This window comes from Phoca vitulina, unplaced genomic scaffold (genome assembly GCF_004348235.1).
Source record: "Phoca vitulina isolate PV1807 unplaced genomic scaffold, GSC_HSeal_1.0 scaffold172, whole genome shotgun sequence".
In the NCBI taxonomy this organism is placed as follows: domain Eukaryota; kingdom Metazoa; phylum Chordata; class Mammalia; order Carnivora; family Phocidae; genus Phoca; species Phoca vitulina.
The window spans coordinates 4,547-28,639 of NW_022589875.1; the positions used below are offsets into that span (position 1 = coordinate 4,547).

General features: G+C 38.2%; 1 protein-coding gene and 1 long non-coding RNA gene across 4 annotated transcripts; one reads left to right on the forward strand and one right to left on the reverse strand.

The window, feature by feature from the left end:
• The first annotated feature begins 476 nt into the window (after window positions 1-476).
• Window positions 477-18,590, forward strand: PYROXD1 (pyridine nucleotide-disulphide oxidoreductase domain 1). 2 transcript variants are annotated; one of them, XM_032399293.1, is made up of 10 exons: window positions 477-617; window positions 3,584-3,712; window positions 5,561-5,634; window positions 8,520-8,680; window positions 11,223-11,314; window positions 12,543-12,678; window positions 13,550-13,662; window positions 14,246-14,368; window positions 16,464-16,601; window positions 17,297-18,590. In XM_032399293.1, exons 1-10 carry the CDS (start codon window positions 546-548, stop codon window positions 17,543-17,545), a joined length of 1,287 nt encoding a protein of 428 aa, XP_032255184.1. In that variant the 5' UTR covers window positions 477-545; the 3' UTR covers window positions 17,546-18,590. The 2 variants fall into 2 exon arrangements, with proteins under 2 accessions (XP_032255184.1, XP_032255185.1); XM_032399294.1 differs by lacking the exon at window positions 477-617 and having other exon boundaries at window positions 3,638-3,725; window positions 17,297-17,753.
• On the reverse strand, window positions 14,375-24,093 carry LOC116629003. Of its 2 annotated transcripts, XR_004298688.1 has the most exons (5): window positions 24,054-24,093; window positions 19,417-19,520; window positions 18,997-19,094; window positions 18,221-18,266; window positions 14,375-15,049 (listed from the first exon to the last, which is right to left on the reverse strand). It is a non-coding gene; the product is annotated as an uncharacterized LOC116629003 (long non-coding RNA). The 2 variants fall into 2 exon arrangements; XR_004298687.1 differs by lacking the exon at window positions 24,054-24,093 and having other exon boundaries at window positions 19,417-19,815.

Genomic DNA, 24,093 nt, shown 5'->3' on the forward strand with positions numbered 1-24,093 from the left:
TAAAGATAAGGGAATCAACAAGCTGTGGTAAAAGTAGGCAGAAGTGAGTAGAGTCAGCCCTCATTTTCCAGGCTAGGAGACTAAGGCGCAGTGACCTGGCTGACTTGCCCGAGAGGTAGGACTAATATTTGAGTTCAAGTCTTAAAATGTGGAGTTAGCCCTCTTTACACTGTATATAGTGCAATTGGCCGACTTTGTTTTATGAATATGAAGTAAGTAGTGTATAAAAACAAAAAGTATTTTTATTATTTAAAATTTTTGAAATTTTTTTTTTTTTTTTTGACAGAGAGAGACACAGCGAGAGAGGGAACAGAAGCAGGGGGAGTGGGAGAGGGAGAAGCAGGCTTCCCGCTGTGCAGGGAGCCCGATGTGGGGCTCGATCCCAGAATTCTGGGATCATGACCTGAGCCGAAGGCAGACGCCCAATGACTGAGCCACCCAGGCACCCCTTGAAATATTTTTTAAACATATATTTTTACTTTTCTGATCTAATACAGGTTTCTAAAGTATTGGAGGAGTTTGATGTTGAAGAGCAACCGAAAACCATGTTAGAAAATCGCTTTCCCAACATTAAGATTATAGAATCTGGAGTAAAACAACTAAAGAGTAAAGAACACGTAAGCGGATTTCTTTCTTTCTTTTTTTTTTTTTTAAGATTTTATTAGAGAGAGCGAGAGAGAGAAAGAGCATGAGTGGGGAGGGGAGGAGTGGGGAGAGGGAGAAGCAAGCTCCCCGAGGAGCAGGGAGCCCGATGTGGGACTCAATCCCAGGACCCCGGGATCATGACCTGAGCTGAAGGCAGATGCTTAACCGACTGAGCCACCTGGGCGCCCGAGGATTTCTTTCTTAATGTCAGCCCACTGTTCAATCTCGATGAGCTTTTGCCTGCTTTCTTTTGACCCCGTCTGTACTGCCACCACCACTAAGGTCCTTAGCATATAAAGTTTAGTGATTTATATTATTACTGGGAAAATTTATACTTGTTGTGAGTTTATTATGATTCTATAATTAGTTTGCGTTTTAGCTTTTACATTTTACATGAGCATTAACACTTAACAGTGACTGCTGTGTTCTGGGCACCACGGTAAGTGCTGGGAGACAACAGGAATATTACAGTGAACCTGCCCTGGGAGCGCCCAGTGTCGTAGCGAATATACACATGCACATGTATAAGTATAGGGACGTGAAAAGCACAGTCACTGAACTCTTATCTAAGCTCTGATATTAGAGATTGATGAGGACTTCACAGAGGGAGTAATATTTGAATGGGGTTTAACTCTTAAAGAATTAAAAGAGTTCTTAATTAGGGGCATTGTAGGAAAAGGTGGTGGCTTATTCAAAGGCCCATAGAAAAGGAAAGGGGCACATGAAAGAGTGACACTGTCAGAGGGACTGCAGTGGGGACAAGGAAAGAAGATTGGCAGACGAGGCCAAAGAAATAAGAGTGTGAAGAGCTGTTTACATCATACCAAGAAATTTATTTTGTAATCAGTGGACAAATGAAGAGATTTTAGGTGGAGGCAGGGTGATACCATGGATACTCTTTTAGGAAGGTAGATCTGACAGCAGTGTTGAGGATGAAGTGGGGTGGAGTGAGGGGCTGGTGGCCAGCAACCAAATCAGAAGGTGGTTGCAATCATCCAGAATGGTAGAAGGCCTGAACTAAGACAGGGACAGTGTAGTGGAAAGAACGGCCCAGATATGAGTGAGATTTCTACTGTAAACTCAGCAGGACCCAGTAACCCACTGGACATGGGACTGAATAAGGCGGGCTCAGAAAAGGGTGTTGTCAGATGATCGACAATACCCTCAGATGAGCTTCAGGCAAGATGGGAAGTGGAGTTTGCCGTTGTTTCCCTAGAGCAGCTCTCATTTGTGAGTTCTCCCTTAGGGAGAAAACACACTTATAATACATTCAGAACACAAATAATTTGACAGGAAAAAATAAGTACTGAATTTTATGAGAAAAAAATCTGAATCCTAAAACCAGGATAAATTTCTAATATTTATAGTAGTACATATCCTATATAACATCCATGTCAGTTAATTTGCAAATAGAAGTGTGCTCAAATGTGTACTAATTGTGAGGGAATTTATATTCGGGTATTTGAATAAATCAAAGTGCCGCCCATTACCATGTTGAAGTGTCCTAAATGAGATCATGTCTGCATTATCTGTCCTTTATATTCTTTAATGAATTAGAGATTATGTGTTTTCATGTCTACTTCCAAAAATTTAACAGTAGCCAATGAAAAGAGTTCTTGTGTGTGTTTTTACAGTAGCTAAATGCAAATTATTTTTAGATTTGGTCAGGGTCTATAACTACTGTTTGCCAGATAAAATTCTAACCATATTATCTGCAGGAAGACTTGTGTAGAATTCCTGTATGCATTATACTGTGTGGAATTATTGGCTTTATGTTTTTGTTAAGCAGCTGAAGAGTTACAACGGGTAGCCAATGTCTCAGTGGGTATCAAGTGCTACAGTTATGATTTGCCATGTTTTATAAATCAAACACATGGCACAGTGTTAAGCTCTAAACCACTCTGACAAAGTCTGGCATCTCTCAGTCATATGTACTTATAGATATGTACCTTCTAAAGGCTACTACTTCGATGTAGGTTTTCATTCGATATTAAGGAACAAAAACAGTGGATCTCAAATATGTAGTTTTAGACTCAATGATGTCATTAAAAATTAATATAAATAACTTTAAAGCCAGTACGTGCTAGGATTTAAGGTTAACACATTTTTCACTTATATGAAAATGTCCCCAAAGAGCATGTTTGCTGGTGAAGTGATTGTTATTTATACTTAAGCATATAAATACTGTGTTTTTAGCACTTCTAATGTTTTTAGATGATGTACCCTTTCCTACCACACTGTACCCCCACTGTACCCATACCACCTATTAAGGTCTGATACCATTAGAATTACTAGATCTTCCTACAGTAACTTCCACTGAGATCAGAAATATTCATTAAGGCCTGCCCCAGGTATAATATCAGAATGCTCAATTTTAAAATTTCTGAATGTTTAGTTTTTAACTTGAGGTCAGCATAGCTCCCTGAATATCATGCGATTCCTTAAGTTTTATGCAAAATCTGGTGTGACTGTACCTTCTTTTCCCAGGGGAGAAAGACTAGTTTTCACAGATTCCCAGAATGGTTCATGGCCCTAAAATGACGGTGAATGACTGGACTGAATGCATTCTCATGTTTACTTTGATTTGCAGTTGCGGTAACAAAAGTATTGAGTGCCACCAAGAGGCAACCTTAATGTATTTTTTTGATTTCCTCTTACTGAATTTTTAATTTTTTAAAAATATTTTATTTATTTGAGAGAGAGAGTGAGCGAGCATGAGCAGGGGAGGAGCAGAGGGAGAGGGAGAAGCAGACTCCCCATTGAGCAGGGAGCCTGATGCGGGGCTCGATCCAGGGACCCTGGGATCAGGACCTGAGCCAAAGGCAGACACTTAACTGACTGAGCCACCAAGGCGCCCCAAATTTTTGATTTAAAATGAAATTGTACCCATAGATGAATATGTTTCTCCTCTCCCCTTCCTTGCTCTGTGTTTTTACAGTGCATTTTAACAGGAGATGGCAGTCAGCATGTGTATAAGAAACTCTGTTTGTGTGCTGGAGCGAAACCAAAGTTGATATGTGAAGAAAATCCTTACGTATTAGGAATCCGTGATACCGACAGTGCTCAGGTAACATTTTGAGGTTAGTTCATGGGAAAGGAATGTGAATATTTCTTAGACTTTTCTATATTTGAATCGAAGTATTCCACTTACAATGTTAATTCCTAAATTATAGAAGAGGTTTGTTTTATGATCCATAAACCAGAAAGTAGTTATAATGTTATTGCCAGTTTCAGTTTGGCTTTGGTTGATAATTTTTGTTTTTTTAGTTCTTGCTGATGTTCTGTGTTCTTTCCATTGTGCATCGTATCCCAGATATAACAACTAAGCTGAAGGTTATAACTTATACACACATTCATTACTGTACTTTGATTGGGAATATGTGATTTGCAATCTTAAATAGTGAATGATCTTTTTCCAAAAAGGTAAAGCATATCCCAAACTTACTGAACGTACCCCTTAGCAAAGAAATTAATATTCAGATCTTTGTAGTACAGAATCATGACAATCCCAGAACTGAAAAAATCATTTGGTTTATTGTTGTATAAACTATCCCAATAAGGTGAAACTCTGTGGAACCTTCTACAACTTTTTCTGGTAATGGATTTCTGGGCTTCGGGGTTCAGTGACCCTTCTTGCCAAGAAACTCTTCCTGGTTTCTGATCATAATATTCTGTCTTACCTCAAGCTCACTGTTGTAGTTCTGTCCCATAGTGATAATTTTACATTTATTAATAATATTTTATATTCTTGAAAATTGATGTTTTCTTTCAGCCTGTTCTTAATTAAATAGGAGTGTAAAGAAAACTAGAAAAACTTAATTATAAATTATAACTTAATTATAATTGTAAACATTTCAGGTTCCTATTATCAAAGACTGAGTTCATAACTATGTTCCAGCTAAGCCCTCTACATACATGACCTAACTGCTTATGATAATCCTGTGTGACAGTATTACTCCCATTTTACAAATAGGAAACTCTGATGGAGAAATTAAGTTTTTACCTATACTAAAGTAGTTATTAAGTCTCTCAGAAGTACAATTTAAACTCATGCCATTTATCTCCATGTCCAGTGTTTTTAACAGATCTTTCTTAAATTATTTACTGTCCTCAGTGAAGGACAAACTAAAATTAACTTTTTTTTCTTGTGGCATTTTAAACAAGTCAATTTCAGTAGTAAGCTCATTGTGAGCTTTTTTAGGGGGCAGAGGAGGAAGGTGGTAGAGGCATCAGTTAGTTGTCTTGTAATGATAAGAACGTAACATTTTTTTCTGATGTTGGACATTATTGTGCCTGCTCCTAACAGCTTTATTTACATTATCTTAATGCTTGCAGAGGCCTAATGAGATAGAATCACTTCTTGTTTCCATTTATAGTTGAAGAACCGAAGGCACAGAGGGGTTAAGCAACTTGCCCAAGTTAATAACTGCGGGCAGTTACTAACTCCTAGAACCAAGGACTCTTAACCACCAAGCTGTTGTGCTGCTCATTCATGCAAGTTTTGAGTGTTGAGTGACTCCAGGGAAAGTGTCAACTGAAGGACTAGATGAAAAGGAATAACCCTGTACGTAGGATACAGACCAGTGTCCTGTTAGTAAATTGATTTGATCAAGGAGTTAGGAATGTGTTGAACTAGAGGTCGTGCTGCTTGCTGGAATTCTGAACTACTCTAAATGTACTGACCTAAAAGGCAAGGAAAATCAGCAGAGGCATTGCTATGAAGACAGCTTGGGTGAAACAGAGAGCATTTGTAATATTGGGAGGGTCCGTCCTGGCAGAGTGGGAAAGAGATTTATTTTGTTCCTTTGTAAATCAGATAAAATTCCTACATTTTAAGAATATTATCACTGAAGCCTCTTGCTTCAAGTTTTGCCCACTATTTACAGAACACTGTCTCCTTTTCTTTTTAATACAGGAATTTCAGAAACAGCTTACTAAAGCTCAAAGAATAATGATCATAGGGAATGGCGGCATTGCACTTGAACTGGTGTAAGTATATATTTTAAATCCTATTTAAACACTGCTCTGTGATTGATGTGATTATTGGCAGACTAGAAACATCTTGGTATTCTGAAATTCAAAGATAAATGTAATTGGTTTTCATATATTTTCAAGGAAAATGTCCACTTTATATTTTTGGCTTTCATGGAATTCATAGCTGCAGAAATGTCATTGCCAAACATGAGTTTAGGGAATGTTTTCTGTCTCAAGGGGTCACACACAGGTGACTGGAGAGATGTGACCCATAGAGGTGTTTGGTAAGCATGGACTATCTTGAAAAACAATTTAAATGTGCACAGTTTTAGAGATTTCTAGTCACAGCCCCCACCACTTTTTATTGTTTATACCCATCCTGCTTCACTCATTTATATAGGTACCTGTCTGTCCCATGACTCCCTATTTCAAGATCTGTGGTACTCTCAGCTCTTGGTTTTTTGGAAGTTGGAAAATGGTGAACACATAAATTAATATAAAATACTATCTTAAGATGATATTTCAAGTTCAGAGAACATTGAGGAATCAATATCCTGCTATGGTCTACAGAGCATAGATTGTCTTTGTGATTTTATCTTCCAGCGGATGGCTGATATGGAATAGTCTGGACATTTTCAGGCAGAAAGTTGAGCCCAACTACAAAGAGGACAAATTTGTATCAAAATGATGAATTTGCCAAAGCCCTGTCCATTCTAACTCTTGGACTAGGTTTTTGCTCCTTTTTCGGACAGGGTGGTGGATCCCAGTGGAAGCTTATAAAAGAGTTCCTAAATTGCCTGAGTACTAGGGGCCGGCAGTCATTCTTATAATTATGAAGTTTGTGGCACTATGGAGAACTGCAGAGAAAAACAAACAAAAACTGGACAAGTCAAAACCAAACAGGGGCAAGAGAAAGGAGGACGCACATGACAAATTTTCTCCAGTAGCGATCACCGAAAGTATAACTTAATACTATTATTCTTTACATTGGAAAATTTTCCTACATTCAGAAATGTTCATAGTCTTAGAACATTTAATCCTGTTCCTCATTTTCTTTAGGTTGGAGATAGACTATATAATTCAATAAAACTCCTAAAGAAAGGCCGCATATAATGCTGTTATCTCAGCGTAGGTCCACTGATGATCAGGTGTTTGTCATCTCATGAGAAATGACACGCACAAACCCTTTCTGCTCTTCAATAGCCCTCATGTTCCCCCAAGGCAAATGCTCATTTTCTTCAGTGTATTTTTCTTCTTTACTTAGTGTAGGTTAATCCTTTCCTTTTTAAAAGGACTTTTTTTTTAAATAATTTCACAAAACCGTATTTCATTGTTTGTTTTTTTAAGAGTGGTTTTAAAAATGAAAGTAGTTCCGCTATGTGTGAGGATACCTCTGTGGTGATGCATCTTGCTGAGGGCATAGTTCATAGGCTGAGGGGAGTACGGGGTGTCCTGTGAGGTAGGGCATGTACAGGGGTTCTCATGGTTACTTATTACTGTGGCCTACTAGGCAAGCATCAGTATTTTAAGCTATACTGATATGCATCATACTGTTATATTACTTAAAAATTTTTTAAAAATGGTAGAGGAATTTCTAAGTTATAACAGCTAAAGAAAGTATTTCATGATGTGCCTATATGTAAATTAAGATATGAAATTTATTACTGAATGTATATTCTACTTTCTGCTCATCAGCAATCCTATATGACCTGAGCAGGATAAAATAGAATATTCTCCAAAGAATGTGAAATTTAGTAACTATAAATATTTGTTTCTGCCATAGGGGAGCAGGAAAAATAAAGGCTCATTAGATGGGGCAGGGGGATCCTTGACCATATTGTCAGAAAGCATGAACATCAGGTGACCTGAAGTCAGATGTACTAAACCTTCTTTTTTGTATCATCTACTTATTGATTAGCTTGAAAAGTCCACGTGTTATGTTATAGCATCTGTGACATAAAGATGGTGATACTCTGACCATAAGTCAGCATTAACAGTTCTTAGCACACGATACTCTTAGTATCACTACAGGTTCAAAGAAAATCCTAGTATAGTTAGGATGACCATATATCCTGTTTGTCTAGGATTGTCCCAGTTCATCAGTTGTGCCAAAACAAGTATTAATAGCAGAAAAATCTAATGGACTTCAGGGCCTTGGTGAAATGAATACTAAGCAAACCACATTCTCGGTGACCAAACCTAGAGATAAAACTGTGCAGGAACTCCGGCCCCCTCATGAGTGGTGTTGGCCTGTATAGACCACGACCATTTCTTTTTCCTTGATTTTTCTGTGAACCGGATCTTTCTTTGGCTGGATGGCTTGGAAATTTCTGAGGCAAAGGGAGAGGACTGCAGAGTAGTGGTTCCTTTATAACAGAATTAAAATTTTAGTTGATAACTCTGATTCTCTCCTTTTTCTATCTCCTTCCATAATGTTGTGCTTTGAGTACACGAAATACTTGTTACCAAAGAAGTGAGGTATTTTCAGTATTTTAACTGTATACCATCCATCCATCCATCCATTATTGATTACACTATACCCACGTCAAAAAAGCACTGCTCATTTATGGAACCTTGGGGAACATTCATACAATAACTATGTTGGGGAAATTGAACACTTAAGAGGTGATGCTCACTGTAATGAAATTTTACCTGATAGTTACATATGTTTGTCATTTTTATGTTCTTTCAATAAACTGGTTAAATTTCTTTTATTACTTATTCTACTTTAACTGTTGATCCTGATGGAGTATTACATTGCTCCTTATAATCATTCTTGCTCAGTTTGTCGTAAAATACTTTCTTTACTTTTACCTTCAGAGATAATTGTTATTTGCAAATACAGAGATTTCTATTCAGACTTTCAGAATTGCTCTGAGTAACTTTAATATTCCTTTTAGGTATGAAATTGAAGGCTGTGAAATCATTTGGGCCATTAAAGATAAAGCTATTGGGAATACTTTCTTCGATGCAGGAGCAGCAGAATTCTTGACTTCAAAGCTCATTGCTGAAAAACCAGAGGCTAGAATTGCACATAAAAGAACTAGGTATACAACTGAAGGTAAATACAGCATCTTGTTCATTAATTCACAGATGAAACTGTTTTAACTTTTTAGCCATATAGAATAAGGCTATAAGAACATTGAGCAAAATATTATAGTTGAGAGATAGAAATATAGATAATATTTATTTCTATATCTTATGACTTAGATTTTCCAGGATTTTTTTTAAATGACAAATATGTATAATTAAAACTGGAAATTTAAAGTGAATTAAATGAACCAGCCCATCTGCATCTTTGCAAACAGATGATACAACTGGACAGGAGCTAAGATAATTTTACGAAAAATGCAATGAATTAAAAAAGAAATACAGGGGCGCCTGGGTGGCTCAGTCAATAAGCATCTGCCTTTGGCTCAGGTCATGATCTCAGGGTCCTGGGATAGAGCCTTGCATCGGGGCTCCCTGCTCAGCGGGGAGCCTGCTTCTCCTTCTCCCTTTCCCCCTCCCCTCAGCTTGTGTGTGTGTGTGTGTGTGTGTGTGTGTGTGTGTGCACACACGAGCTCTCTCCCTCTCTCTAGCAAATAAATAAAATCTTTAGAAAAAAAGAAAAAAATACAACAAACCTAGTTTTTTAAGAGCTTTTTTTTTTAACTTTTGGCTTATACAGTTCGAAAAGAATTCTGTAAGTCTTGAGGGTGCTAAAAATTGACAAAATGTTTAAAAACAGAATGGCTAATTTTTTTATTGAATTGTAACGGACTACAGTATATTAGTTTCAGGTGTGCAACAGTAGTGATTCAGTATTTTTATACATTATGACTTGGTCCACTCAGTAGGTTTAGTTACCCTGTCACTGTGCAAACTTGTTACAGTACCATTGACTATATTTCCTGTGCTGTATTTTACAGCCCCATGACTTATTTATAACTGGAAGTTTGTACTTCTTACTACTTCACTCTTCACCTGTTTTGCCTGTGCACCACCACCAGCCCTGTGACAACCACCAGTTCTCTATATCTGAGCCTGTTTCTGCTTTGTTTTATTTATTTTGTTGTTTTAAAATATATTTTATAAAATATAATAATAAAAATAATAAAAACCAGAGGCTAGAATTGCACATAAAAGAACTAGGTATACAACTGAATAATAAAAATAAAATTTTTCCTAGTTTAACTTGCATGTGTTTATTTAAAACAATTTTACTGAAGTATAGTTAACATACAGCGTTATATTAGTTTCAGGTGTACAATAAAATGATCCAACAATTCTATACATTTCTCAGTGTTCCTCATGATAAGTATACTCTTAATCCCCTATATTTCATCCATACCCCCATCCACCTCCCCTCTGGCAACCATTTAGAGTCCGGTTTTTGGTTTGTCTCTTTATTGTTTATTTTGTTTCTTAAATTCCACATATGAGTGAAATCATATGGCATTTGTCTTTGACTTATTTCACTTAGCATTATACCCTCTAGGTTCATCCATGTTGTTGCACATAGCAAGATCTCATCCTTTTTTATGGCTGAGTAATATTCCATCGCATATATACCCCACATCTTCTTTATCCATTTGTCAGTTGATGGACACTTGGGATTGCTTCCATATTTTGCTTGTTGTAAATAATGCTGTAGTTAACATAGGGCTACACATACCTTTTCAAATTAGTGTTTTTGTTTTCTTTGGATAAATAGCCAGTAGTGGAATTACTGGATCATATGGTAATTTTTTTTTTTTTTTTGGTAATTCTATTTTTAATTTTTTGAGGAAACTCCATACTGTTTTTTACAGTGGCTGTACCAATTTGCATTCCCACCAACAGTGCATGAGGGAACTTATTTCTCCACATTTTCGCCAAGACTTGTTATTTCTTGTCTTTTTTTGATTCTAGCCATTCTACAAGTGTAAGGTGATACCTCCTTGTGGTTTTGATTTGCACTTCTCTGATGATTAGTGATGTTGAGCATCTTTTCATGTCCCTGTTAGCCAGCTGTAGGTCTCTGGAAACCTGTCTGTTCGGGCCCTCTGCCCATTTTTTATTTTGGTTGTATTTTCATTACAAAGTTGTAGGAGTTCTTTTTTTTTTTTTTTTTTAAAGATTTTATTTTTTGACAGAGACACAGTGAGAGAGGGAACACAAGCAAGGGGAGTGGGAGAGGGAGAAGCAGGCTTCCCGCGGAGCAAGAAGCCCGATGCGGGGCTCGATCCCAGGACCCTGGGATCATGACCGGAGCCGAAGGCAGACACCCAACGACAACTGAGCCACCCAGGCGCCCCTGTAGGAGTTCTTTATGTATTTTGGATATCAACCTTTTATCAGATCTTACCCTTCATATTAACATACATTTGGGGATATATATATAACATCCCCAAAACGCGCTGTGTTTATACTCAACACTTGGTTGAAAGATTATCCATTTTATAGCTCTATATCACAAAATATTAAAATAATAAAGTAATACAGGTAACTTAGTTCAGTCATGCTGTATATATGTACGTATGAGAATCATAACATTGCCTAAAAGCTTGAGAACACAAGTACACGTCTCTGCCTGGCAGTTTTTAGGTCATTTGAATTTTGAGTTGAATTTATCTCTTCAGGAAGAAAACAAACCAAAACTGGTGCTGGTAATATGGGCAGTGCCTTGGGACCTGATTGGCATGAAGGCTTGAATCTTAAAGGTACAAAAGAGGTATGTGTTCATATACTAATTAAACCTAAGATGCAATTTTAAATTCTTAAACCATTCGTTAAAGACTGGTCACAAATAAGTCAAACTGCTAGGTCACTTTACTTAAAATCCAAAGTGCTAGGACAGACAGGACCAATGGCACTTGGCCCGATTCCTTACCACAGGTAAGTGAGTATTCATTCATCTAAAACTGATTCATGCCCTTCTTTTTAGTTCCCCAGGCAGAGAGATTTCCAGGCTCGGACTACAGTGAATATAACTGTCCTATTTGAAATTAATCTTTTCTCAAAGATGCATTATAATATTTTGAAGATTATTAGATGAATTCTAAATAAAATACATATTTAACACCCTAATTGGATAAACAGATGACTTGCTCTTTTTTTTTTTTTTGTTTTTTAATTATTTATTTGACAGAGAGAGAGAGCGAGAGAGGGAACACAAGCCGGGGGAGTGGGAGAGGGAGAAGCAGGCTTCCCGCGGAGCAGGGAGCCCGATGTGGGCCTCGATCCCAGGACCCCGGGATCATGACCTGAGCTGAAGGCAGACGCTTAACGACTGAGCCACCCAGGCGCCCCAGATGACTTGCTCTTACTCATTTTATTTATTAGATATTTATTTTTAAATAGTTAAAAGGCTGTGATACTTAAATACTGTTAAGAAGCATACATGGAGTCCTTATTATTGTGTATGATTTCTTTTCAGCCTTGGGTAGTTTGGAGAGGAGCTGGCTTCATGGCATATCTAATTTTTGTGATAGAAATTATACAAAATCACTTCTTCCTGCATCTTCAGATCCAAAGATTAATAGTATTTTTAACCTGAGAACTTCAGCAGTTTGGTTCACTAAACATTATCTCCTTTGTACTTGGCACTTTACTAAGGTTCTCGGATATCACAGTAAGTTGGCATGGACTTGCCCTCAAGAGGTTTTTATAGTCTCTAGCAGTGTAATTTTTTAACAACTATATTTGTGATGATCACTGAGGCTTATCCTTAAAAGCATGCCCTGCCAGTGCAACTGGTTGTTTTCTTAGGTTCTGAATGGATTTCTGCTCACTCCCTTCACACAAATTGAGAGGCTTATTTTGGGGCATCCAGTGTGTTTCCATTTATATTATAAGAATTATTTTTTCTATATGTTTCTATAAGTGTATTGTAATTTTTTATAATCATTAGCAACCTAAGTCGTTTTTTGGGAATTGTATGGTGACCAGTATTTCTTTAGTTTTCTCATAAGATTCATATTGAAACTATGTGTGAAGTAAAGAAAATCTACCTTCAGGAAGAATTTAGAATTTCTAAGAAAAAGTCCTTGCCTTTTCCCAGAGACCATTCTAATCAGTCAGTGACAACTGATAAAGGTAAGTAATAAAATAAGGAAAAAAATACAATAACCAGTAATTTAAAAGGAAAAAACCTTACTTAATCTTACTATATTAAAAAACTTTAATTTCCATATGAAATTTGAACATAAAAAGTAAAAATGAAACAATTACTTAATAACGTAAGTCATTTTGTTTTCATTACTTAGTCTTCAAGTTTCCTAATAGTTTGTATTCAGCTTTACATTTTACATGGGGCTCCTGGTGCTTTGACCACCAGAACTCTGTGCGTCAATCAGAATATCTTGCAGATCAAAACAGTTATCAACTAAAAAAACTTTGATACTCTCAGAAGATGAAGTGACTTCCCCAAAATCAAACAGATTGAAAATCTGTAAATTTGGGATTAAGAAACAGATCTAATCCCTATTTCACACTTCCTGTGAGAACTAGCATATAAGACATTCCACTGTCTTTGAATTCTTTGAATCTTTCCATGGGAAAAGGTAGAGTTGGAATAGGAATAGTAAGGGAAAACACTGAAAAGTGAGTAGTCTATTTGGACTAAATTCTCAGTGGAGTATAATAGCTTAATAGTTTTAAAGAAATAATTTATAAAGTGATTGTCAGTTTAAAATCATTTTGTTGGAAGTTCTTTGTCTAAATTTGAAGGAAAAATGTTTAGAATGCCGTAATTTTGTAACTATACTGAAAACAAGGATATAGTGCTGATTGCATTATAATTGTTTAAGCAAATGTGCCTTATAAAATTATTAAGGGGTACATTTTAAAGTCCTCTCCTGCTTTTTTCTTTCACTGTTTGTTCTAGGCATTATATTCACATAATGCTAATGACAGCTGGTGATTACATTTGAGAGTGAAGTGGTTTGTTTGTTTGTTTGTTTTAAAGAGGTGTGGCCTGTATATGTGGAATTGACTAATGAAAAGATATACGGCTGTGATTTCATTGTCAGTGCTACAGGAGTTACACCAAATACAGAACCCTTCCTCTGTGGCAACAATGTAAGGTGAACTATTTTGTCCTGCTATGAATATCTTTAAAGTAGTATGAGATTTCTAATTCTCAAGCATAAATAACTATTCATTGTTTTAGTGTAAAACTGTAACTTAAGGAAGTTGAAAACAATTTAGTTTACATTCATGTTTTATTTACAGTATTTCGTATTGCCTAAAGTCCTTAAGCAGTAAACGTCCCAGCATAAGTGTCTTCATAAATAGGACATAATGCACAATTCATTTGTCTAAAGGTTGATGATTCTCCTAGAGAAACTATCTTGTATTTTCTGCCTTTTAGCATTTGAAGCTCAGAAAACTGAGGAATATTGTAATTACGAGTGGGGTAGTCCCATGGTTACTGAGTATTCTTAATGTTGAAAGTCTAAGAATTTTTTAGCTGGGCTGTCCTAGTAGGATTTTGATTCTCTGGAATTTCAGCTGAGTTGTCTAAACTTGGCAGCTGTTTTTTACTCTCTCACCGAAGATCAGCATACTGAGGTGTAAAAATTTGACTTGTTCTTTTACTTTAGAACAGAAAAGACCTCTTTCATTTTTCTTCCCACATATGCTTATCAGGAACCCTGTTTAGTTTGATCTAGGAGAAGACGGAGGCCTGAAGGTGGATGCTCACATGCACACGTCTCTCTCTGATGTCTACGCTGCGGGTGACATCTGCACCGCGTCCTGGAGGCCCAGCCCGGTGTGGCAGCAGGTAAGCCAGCATCCACCATCACACCTTGTATCAGATTCCATCTGACGGTAAAGGAGTGAGTCACTACCAGCAAATCCAAATTTCTGGTTTTCCCACTTTGCTACTTTAAGTAGGAGGCTATCCTAAACATTTCAAAAGAATGTTTCCCTTTTGGTAAGTTATTATATAGTGATGGAACACACTGGTATGTCTTGTAATTGAAAAAGAATTATGGGCCATGACTTTTTCATCTTCAAATACTTACCAGCACTGTCCAGTGGAACTCTGTGATGACAGAAACGTTCTATACGTTTGCAGTGTCCAGTCAGCCTACATGTCTCTGTTGGCACTTAAGATGTGCTGAGTGAGACCGAGGAACTGAATTTTATTTACATTTAAGTTTAAATAGCTCCCTGTGTCTAGTGGCTACCAGACTAGACAGAGCAGCTTCTAGATGAATAAATAACATACTGAGGTATAAACCGTATAGATGATGACCCCTTGTGATCCTGATGACCCAGTTCTGTCTCTGTGGGAATTATGACTGAAAAAATTTCCTCAAGCGACCATTCTTCCTCAGCCGCACAACTACGTCCAACTGGATGTCCACGTCCTCCTGCCCTCACGGTGCTGCCCGCCTCCTCACGGTGGAGCAGAAATCCTTGAGGAAGATATTCAGACCTCAGCCGTAGGCGAGGTGGTCTTAGGAGGAGTAGAGACACAGGTAGATGTTACAGATAAAATAACCAACAACACTTGGTGAAAGACTAGCTCCACAGGTAGAGTTCTCCTTCTTCAGATTAACTGTGGAGTGTGAAGTAGCGGAAGGGCCAGATGCATTCTAAGAGGCACCTTCAATACTTTGTTTTTACAGAGATAACAGTCATAGGAAGAGTGCTTTTGGCCTGTTTCTAAAGTGCTAGCTTGTTTTCAGTTTTTTTCTGTAATCATTCTGTGGCATATATGTCTTCAACTCTCAGGAACTGGCGTTTGTGGGATTTTTTTGAACACTTTAAACCCTCTAGGATAAATTATATCCTTATTATGTGTCATACTCTGCTACAGGCAATATCCGAAAACAAACAGAGGTCTCTTGTTCTGAGTGAATCTAATAGACCTCATGTCTTAATTTGTAGAAGCAATAAGTACACTAATTAGTTTTACATGATCCAAGACCCAAACTGGAGGGACTCAGAGGCTGGTAGACATTAATAACGGTCCAACAGTGTTAATACTGCCGGCCGCCTCCATTAGCCGTTCTCGAGTGTTGTGCTCAGTTTGCTCTGCTCCCTTCCCACAGACCCCCTTTCACTTCATCAAACCGATCTTGTTTATACACAGGAGACGGAATTAAAAAGTCTATCCATTCTACTAGAAATGATTGGGGTAGTATTTGTGCACAAAAAAGGACATTAGTTACAGGGGTGTAGGTTAGCTTATTTAATTCTCTCAATAGCCATGGAATAGATGATGGTGTACATTTGTTTCAGGTGAAGAAGTTAAGGCTGTTAATAAAATAAATATGTAGAAGAGTCAAAGTCTTGACTTTCACAGCCAGTGTTCTATCAGGGATTTCTAAAACTTTGTAGAAATAAACATACAGTAAAGGAGAAATTAATAATGTAAGGGAAGAATTTAAAATTCCCAGCATCAGTTGCTGAAATCTGATAAGATTTCCTGAGGCTGGACAACCAACTAATACATCGATTTAGCACCACAATCTAAGGATTAGGAAGAGGAATGAATTTTTCAGTGATAATTTGTCATCTCTACTTCTGATGACGAACTTACTCTGAAAAAAGAGACTGCTTAATTAGTAGCATTCTTACCTGGTATACCCTGAAATGTTGTATTTATATGTAATCGTTTATTGAAACATACAGATTTGGTATCATCCTTTAATTTTAAAGGCAGTAATATCAAATAGCAAAATCAAGTTTGGTTAGTGTGGATTGGTAACTGCTTCTATGGCAAAGACAATCGAACTAGTCCTCTAGCTCGCTAGATCTAGCCAATCTCAAGGATTGTCAACAGTGAACCCCTTTAAGAAATTTTGTAAGGTATTGTTAAAGTAGAACAATGAAAACTTTCATGTCGTAACATTTTTTTCTTGCAGATGAGGCTGTGGACGCAGGCTAGACAGATGGGATGGTATGCAGCGAAGTGCATGGCTGCAGCTAGTTTAGGAGAATCTACTGACATGGACTTCAGCTTTGAACTTTTTGCTCATGTAACAAAATTTTTTAACTATAAGGTAAGATAGATAAGCAAATTAGTGCCTTTCTCTGCTTGTTAGTCTTATAACTAAAACCATGTAAATAATTATTATTTTACAAAATTTCTTGGAAATCAGTACCTGGTATTATTGCTGGTCTTAATTCCTAATCATTACCTACCTTCCTGTGCTATACTGTTTCATAGTTGGGGGCGGGGGGGAGGTCTCTTCTAGGCTTATTTCCTGTTTGAGTACATTTTGAGATTCATTCTTGCTTTGTGGGGGGAACCAATAGCTGTCATACTCAGCGATGAACCCAGTGCTTTGCCTTGCATATTCTTCATGACTCTAAGCTGATGCAGTCCAGATCCTAGATATTTTTTTTTTAAAGATTTTATTTATTTGAGAGAGAGAGTGAGAGAGAGAAAGAGCACAAGAGGGGGGAGCGGGAGAAGCAGACTCCCTGCTGAGCAGGTAGCCCGATGCGGGACTCGATCCCGGGACTCCAGGATCATGACCTGAGCCGGAGGCAGTCGCTTAACCAACTGAGCCACGCAGGCACCCGATCCTAGATATTTTTAATGTTCAGAGATTGTGTGGTGGTGTCATCTGTACAATAAATGCAGTGCCACTCATTTTTGTGAGTAGATTTCTAGAGTAACAACACAGTATAACTGCATATAGTGTTTCCTTTTTGGTACTCACTAGAATCATGTTTTTATCCCCACCTATAGGTTGTATTGCTGGGAAAATACAACGCACAGGGCTTAGGTTCAGATCACGAATTAATGCTGAGATGTACCAAAGGACAAGAGTACGTCAAAGTTGTCATGCAGAATGGGCGAATGATGGGAGCTGTCTTAATTGGTGAAACTGACTTAGAAGAAACATTTGAAAACTTAATTTTAAATCAGACCGATCTTTCATCATATGGAGAAGATCTGCTAGATCCAAATATTGATTTAGAAGATTATTTTGACTAAAAAAGGCATTTCAAGAACTACAGAAAGTTCCAAATAACACCAAGTCACAAAAATAACACCAAGTCACAATAAGGTAAATGCACTGATTAAATGAAGAATACAGAAGTGATAATGATTTCAGTGGGAAAATATATGTAAATTATTTGAACTTTACAACACAAAACTGACCACTTATGTAAATGTAAGGATTTAAGTTACTCATTTCTGATTTAGCTAAGTTGTTATCTACTTAGCCAACAGCTTGGTCTGGCATGCCAGAGTCACTCTGATTGTGAAATCTCAGAGGGTTAGGGTTTCAGATTTATATTAATACCTTATTGTGTTTACGTTTGGATTCTACAGGTGTTATGAGCTGAAATAACTCCCTGTCTGTAATAAGCCTTTGTAAAATATTCCATATGATAACTTCGCTATCAAATGTTGGTTATATCAAAAGAAAATAAACATATCAAGGCATAAGAGTTTAAGATAATTTTTGATGTGAAATACTCAAGTTCAAATAACTGACAGTATGAAATGAGAAACATGTAAAATACTTAAGTCCAGTACTTCAGAGATAAGTTCCATATGTATAAAATATTAATAAAATTGTTTTAAACTGTTTTCTTGGAAAATAAACACCTATCTCATGCATCATCAATTTATTCTTAGATTGCTAAAACTTCTGAAAGTTACCTGGATTTTTTTCTTCCCTCTTTTTATCAGCTCCTTCAGAATGAATCTACAAATAAAAACAAAGCAAACATTCTGGTCAAAACTCAGTGGTTCCATTTTCTCTTCAGATTAATAATACCACTGGTTCTTCTATATCAGCTCTTCAGTTAAGTGTCTAGTGGTCTTGTTTTGTATCTTCCAAGTATCTACTCAAATATGAGCCCTATCCTGAAGGGATATGCTGTCAGAGACACAGCGGTATGTGACATGCTTTTGCAGGCTTGAGAGTATTGAGTGTGGGAGAGTCGTTGGTTCTCGACCTCTGCTGCACAGGCCGACTTCACAACCAATGTTGTGAGGGCGGGGTGCATCACAAATTAGACAACACTAAAATGGATTTTTCCTCTTCTGAAAGGTTGGAAACCCTTGTCTATATTAAAATTAATAGACTATGGGGCGCCTGGGTGGCTCAGCCGTTAAGCGTCTGCCTTCGGCTCAGGTCGTGATCTCAGGGTACTGGGATCGAGCCCCACATTGGGCTCCCTGCTCGGTGGGAAGCCTGCTTCTCCCTCTCCCACTCCCCCTGCTTGTGTTCCCTCTCTCGCTGTGTCTCTCTCTGTCAAATAAATAAAAAAAATCTTTAAAAAAAAATAAAATAAAATAAAATTAATAGACTAGTTTAAATTCTGTTCCCTAATATCTCTACAGAAAACAAAGGTATGTTCTGGACCCAGGACAGTACTATCCCATAAGCTTTAATGTTTTTTTTCACTGTATAGAAATTAATAGCCAGTTACCCTGAAACAGCTCTGCATGGGCTTCTTTACTTGCATGGTGATAAGATGTGCATCACTATTCAGATTAGCTTTAGATCCTATTTTCAAATATGAAGTCTCTGTGGAAGGTGTAGGCCAACAATCAGAAAGGTTTTAAGAAATTATAAAAAAAAAAAAATTATAACTAAGTGCAATAATTTTAATATACTGATATGAAACTTGCACAAAACAAATACTTTCGATAAATTGTATTTGTAAATTTTATATGGCATTTAAAAGTTTACATGAAACAACTGGAAAACCACTTGTTCTGTTGCAGTTATAAAGACAACACCAAAGGACAAGAAATGGATTGTATATACTTAAGCTACTGCTATAGAAGAAGGTGTGCAGTAATTTTCACCAGGTCTTTATGAGAAGTTTGGGAGGAGCAACACCTACCACTCTCAATCAGTTTCAGTGGAGTAAGCTTTTCATTCAGATCCTTTGCCTCCTTCAGGATCTTGATTAGATCTCTGCAGTGTGCTGTTATATTCTTTCACCTGCTGTAATGAGACAGGCAACTGGGATTTAGAAATTAAGGACAGGCTAGTCTAAGTGGTTAAACTGGCTTAAAATGAGCCATCAACATGCGCCACCCTCAACACTGATTTAATTTGTTCTGAACCCAAACTAGGCTATTCCTCAAGTCTATCACTAAGTTATAAGCTGGTTACCAGAAGGTGTTGGGGTATGCTCTATGAACCAGGGTGTCTGCCAGACATGACTGAGAGTTATAAGAGAATCAGTCTATCTTTTTTTTTTTTCAGTCTTTTTTGTTATGTTAATCACCATACATCACATCATTAGTTTTTGATGTAGTGTTCCATGATTCTAGTTTGCGTATAACACCCAGTGCTCCATGCAGTATGTGCCCTCTTTAATACCCATCACCAGGCTAACCCATCCCCCCACGCCCCTCCCCTCTAGAACCCTCAGTTTGTTTTTCAGAGTCCATCGTCTCTCATGGTTCACCTCCCCCTCCTATTTCCCCCCCTTCATTCTTCCCCTCCTGCTATTTTCATATTTACTGGATTTGTGCTCATTGAGCAATAGTCTGAAAACTATGGCTTCCTCGGTACTCTGATTTAGAGACAAGAATGTCCTGGTCAGATATTCCTAATTATTGATTCTAGCACCCTAATTTATATATATCAGACTCTTGTTAATGTGGTCAGTATAATGCAGTATAATAAACGCATATACAAGTTTCTCTAGTTGCAAAGTTAAAATTGTAATGACCTTCACCCACCAAGGCATCAGAACTCTGTGAGGGGGGAACTGGTTAGTCCAGCTTTTCAGACACAACATACACACAGGATGAAAAAAGTTAAAATGCAGCACCAAAATACTGCTAAATTAGTGTCTTACGAGTGGTTAGCCATTCTCTGGTTCAAAAATGATTGACTATAGTCTCTCTTTTGCATTAAATTTCTCTTCCCAATCAGAGACTATAAAGTATTAGAGATTAGCCTTTTCTTATATAAATAGTATTTCTGTTCAGAGGAATTTACACCTCTCCCTTCAATTCTTAAAAACATGCCCTTAGTATAGCAATATAAAATAGATGCATACACATATCACTTTTCCTTTTATTTACCTTGTTTTAAAACTTTGAGTTACTTTTGAATCTAGAAAATGCTATTCACAGCTTGCTTAATCCATTTTGGGGTCTAATATTGCCCCCATGTAGTCCTAGCTATATATATTAGCCTATAAAAATTTAAAAACAATGAACTAGGGAGTGTTCCAGTCTAAGATGGTGACACAGGAAGATCCTGAACTCCCCTCATGGGCACACCAAATCTACACCTATTTATAGGCAATTCCTCCTGAAGAACAACTGAGGGCTGACTGAACAGCTTCTGTACAACAACACAGACCACCTAGAGAACAGTGAGAGAGACTGAGAGGTGGTAACAAAGGGTGACCCCACCCCCGATGCTGCAAACTGCAGTGCAGAGGATAGTAACGAGGTACCAGGAGCAGATTTGTCTACCTGGGCCACAGAAAATAAAAGCCATGGCTTAAAAGAGCAACCAGAATATGAAGGAAATAGTTCTTGAACCCTGCTAACTATCTCTGGGTTGGAGGGTCCAGTGAGTACCACAGTTTATGTCCCCCACCACCTTGACAGCATAGATGGGAGCAGGGTCCAGGCGCCCTATCAGCCTACCACCTCAGTGAGCCCTGGGCCCCCAAACCTCACCAGCCCCAGCTGTCCCACGAAGGCAGCCCCATGGTGGTGCACACGAGGACAGCCCTGGTCAGTGCTCACTACAGCTGCAGCTGTCTTGCCACACTGAGGCAGGCACGAAGCACCCTGGAACACTGCAGGCCTGCACTGCTTTGGCTTCAGATGGCTTTCTAGGGCACCCCTGGCTGATGCCTTTTTTCAGATCCAGCTGCCTGGCCAGGACAACCTGGCTTACACCTGCTTCAGCTGTCCTTCCAGTGCACCGTCTAGAGAACCCTAGGGCAATCCCAGTCCATGCCCATTTCAGCTATAATTATCCTTCCCAGTTGGCGCCCTGCACAAAGCACCTAGGGACCCACCAGGCAGCAACCACTTCAGCTATGGCTGCCCCCCCAGGGCACCTTCCACACACTCCAGAGCACCCCAGGTTACCCCCACTTGAGTTTCAGCCATTCTGCTAGGGTGTCCTCTGCACAGAGAACCCTGGGACCACCCACAGCTTACAACCACTTCAGCTTCAGGTGTCCTGCAGGGTGCCACTGTGCACAGAGCCCAGGGACCACACTAGCTGGCACCCACTTCAGCATTAGCTGTCCTGCCAGAGCATCCTCTGTGTGGAGAGCCACCAGCTTGAACACATTTACCTTCAGCTGTCCTGCCAGGGCACCCTCTGCAAAAAGCCTCAGGACCCACCCCCAGCCCACACCCACTTAATCTCCAACCATTCCACCAGGGCAGCCCCAGTATGGAGCACCCTGATATCCCCAACCCATGCCAGCCACAGCTCTAGCCAGCCAGTAAAAGTCACCAGGTATATACAGTTTACATAGGGGACAACCACATACCAAGACCGTTCCTTCAAGTTTAGGAAAAGTAGCTGTTCTGCCTAATTCATAGAAAGACACAAAGTCAATGGGGAAAGGAATATGCCCCAAATGAAAGAACAAGACAAAACCTCAGAAAAATAAAGAAATGAAACAGAGATAAGCAATGTGCCTGATGAAGAATTTAAAGTAATGATCATAAAGATGGGCACTGGGTTGGAGAGAAGAGTAGAACTCAGTGAGAACTTCAACAAAGACCTGGAAAATATAAAAAACCAGAGCTGAAGAATACAACTGAAAAGAAAAAACACTAGAAGGAATCACAAGTAGATTAATGAATGCAGAAGAATGATCTGGAAGATGGGGTAATGGAAAGCACCCAAGCTGACAGCAGACATAAATATTTTAATTCTTATTTCTTTTTCTTAAGTAAACTCTATGCCCAACATGGGGCTTGAGCTCACGACCCGGAGATCAAGAGTCACATCCTCCTTCAACTGAGCCAGCCAGGTGCCCCCCAAAAATAAAGAATTTTTTAAAATGAGGTTCCGTTAAGTGATCTGTGGGACAACATCAAGTGAACAAGCATTCATATTATAGAGGTCCCAGAAGGAGAAGAGAGAAGGTGGTAGGAAATTTATTTGAAGAATTATAGCTGGAAACTTCCCTAACCTAGGGGAGGAAACAGACATTCAAATTCATGAAGCACGTAGAGCCCCTTGAGAAGATAAACTCAAGAAGCTCAACACCACAACACATAATTAAAATGTCAAAGGCTAAAGAGATAATTGTAAAAGCAGTGAGAGAGAAAGAAAAAGTTATGTTCAAGAGAAACTCCACAAGGCTATCAACTGATTTTTCAGCAGAAACTGCAGGCCTGAAGGGAAAAAAACAAAACAAAAACCCCTGCACTCAAGAATACCCACAAAGGGGCACCTGAGTGGCTCAGTTGGTTAAGCTGCTGCCTTCAGCTCAGGTCATGATCTCAGAGTCCTGGGATCGAGCCCTGTGTCAGGTCCCTGCTCAGCAGGGAGTCTGCTTCTCCCTCTCCCTCTGCCTCTCTCTGGCTCGTTCTCTCTCTCTCTGTCAAATAAATAAAATCTTAAAAAAAAAAAAAGATACCCAGCAAGATTATTACTTGGAATTGAAAAAGAGATAAAGAGTTCTGAAACAAAAGTTAAAGGAATTCATCACTATTAAACTGGCATTACAAGAAGTGCTAAAGGAAATTATGAATAAAAAGATATAAAACATGGCAACATATATATAAACCATGGAGGGGGGAATAAAAAAGAAGTTCCTTTAGAATGTGTTCAAACTTAAATGACCATCAACTCAATATAGACTGCTTTATACTTAGGATGTTATATATGAACCCAAAGTTCATATATAACCACAAACGCCAAACCTAGAATAGGTAAAAAAAAAAAAAAAAAAGGGGGGGGGGGAGAGTACAGTATACAGAATATAGTCGATGGTACTGTAACAGTGTCGCATGGTGACACATGGTAGCTACACTTGTGATGGGCACAGCATAATGTATAGAGTTGCTGAATCATTATGTTGTACATCCGAAACTAATATAATATTGTGTCAACTATACTCAAAAAAGTAAAAAGAAATGAAAAAGAATAAGAATAAAAGAGAAGGTGAAACAAAATACTACAGAAAGTCAGCAATCACAAAGAAAGACAACAAGGGAAGGAAGAGAGAAGAACTACAAAAACAACCAAAGAACAATCAACAAAATGGCAGTAAGTACGTAACTATCAATAATTACTTTAAATGTAAATGGTCTAAATGTTCCACTCAAAAGACACAGGGTGATGGAATGGATTAAAAAAACAAAGACAGATGTATATGCTGCCTACAAGAGACTTACTTCAGGCCTAAAGACACATACAGACTGAAAGTGAAGGAATGGAAAAACATATGCAAATGGAAGCAAAAAGAAAAACTGGAGTAGCAGTGCATACATCAGACAAAATAGACTTTAAAACTAAGACCGTATTGGGCACCTGGGTGGCTCAGCCAGTTAAGCGTCTGCCTTCGGCTCAG

Coding starts and splice junctions, on each gene's coding strand:
- PYROXD1 (XM_032399293.1), top strand. CDS start 546: ATGTTAGAAAATCGCTTTCCCAACATTAAGATTATAGAATCTGGAGTA. Junction 3,713..5,560: donor GTGATACCGACAGTGCTCAG/GTAACATTTTGA, acceptor TTTTTAATACAG/GAATTTCAGAAACAGCTTAC. Junction 11,315..12,542: donor ATCTTAAAGGTACAAAAGAG/GTATGTGTTCAT, acceptor GTATTTCTTTAG/TTTTCTCATAAGATTCATAT.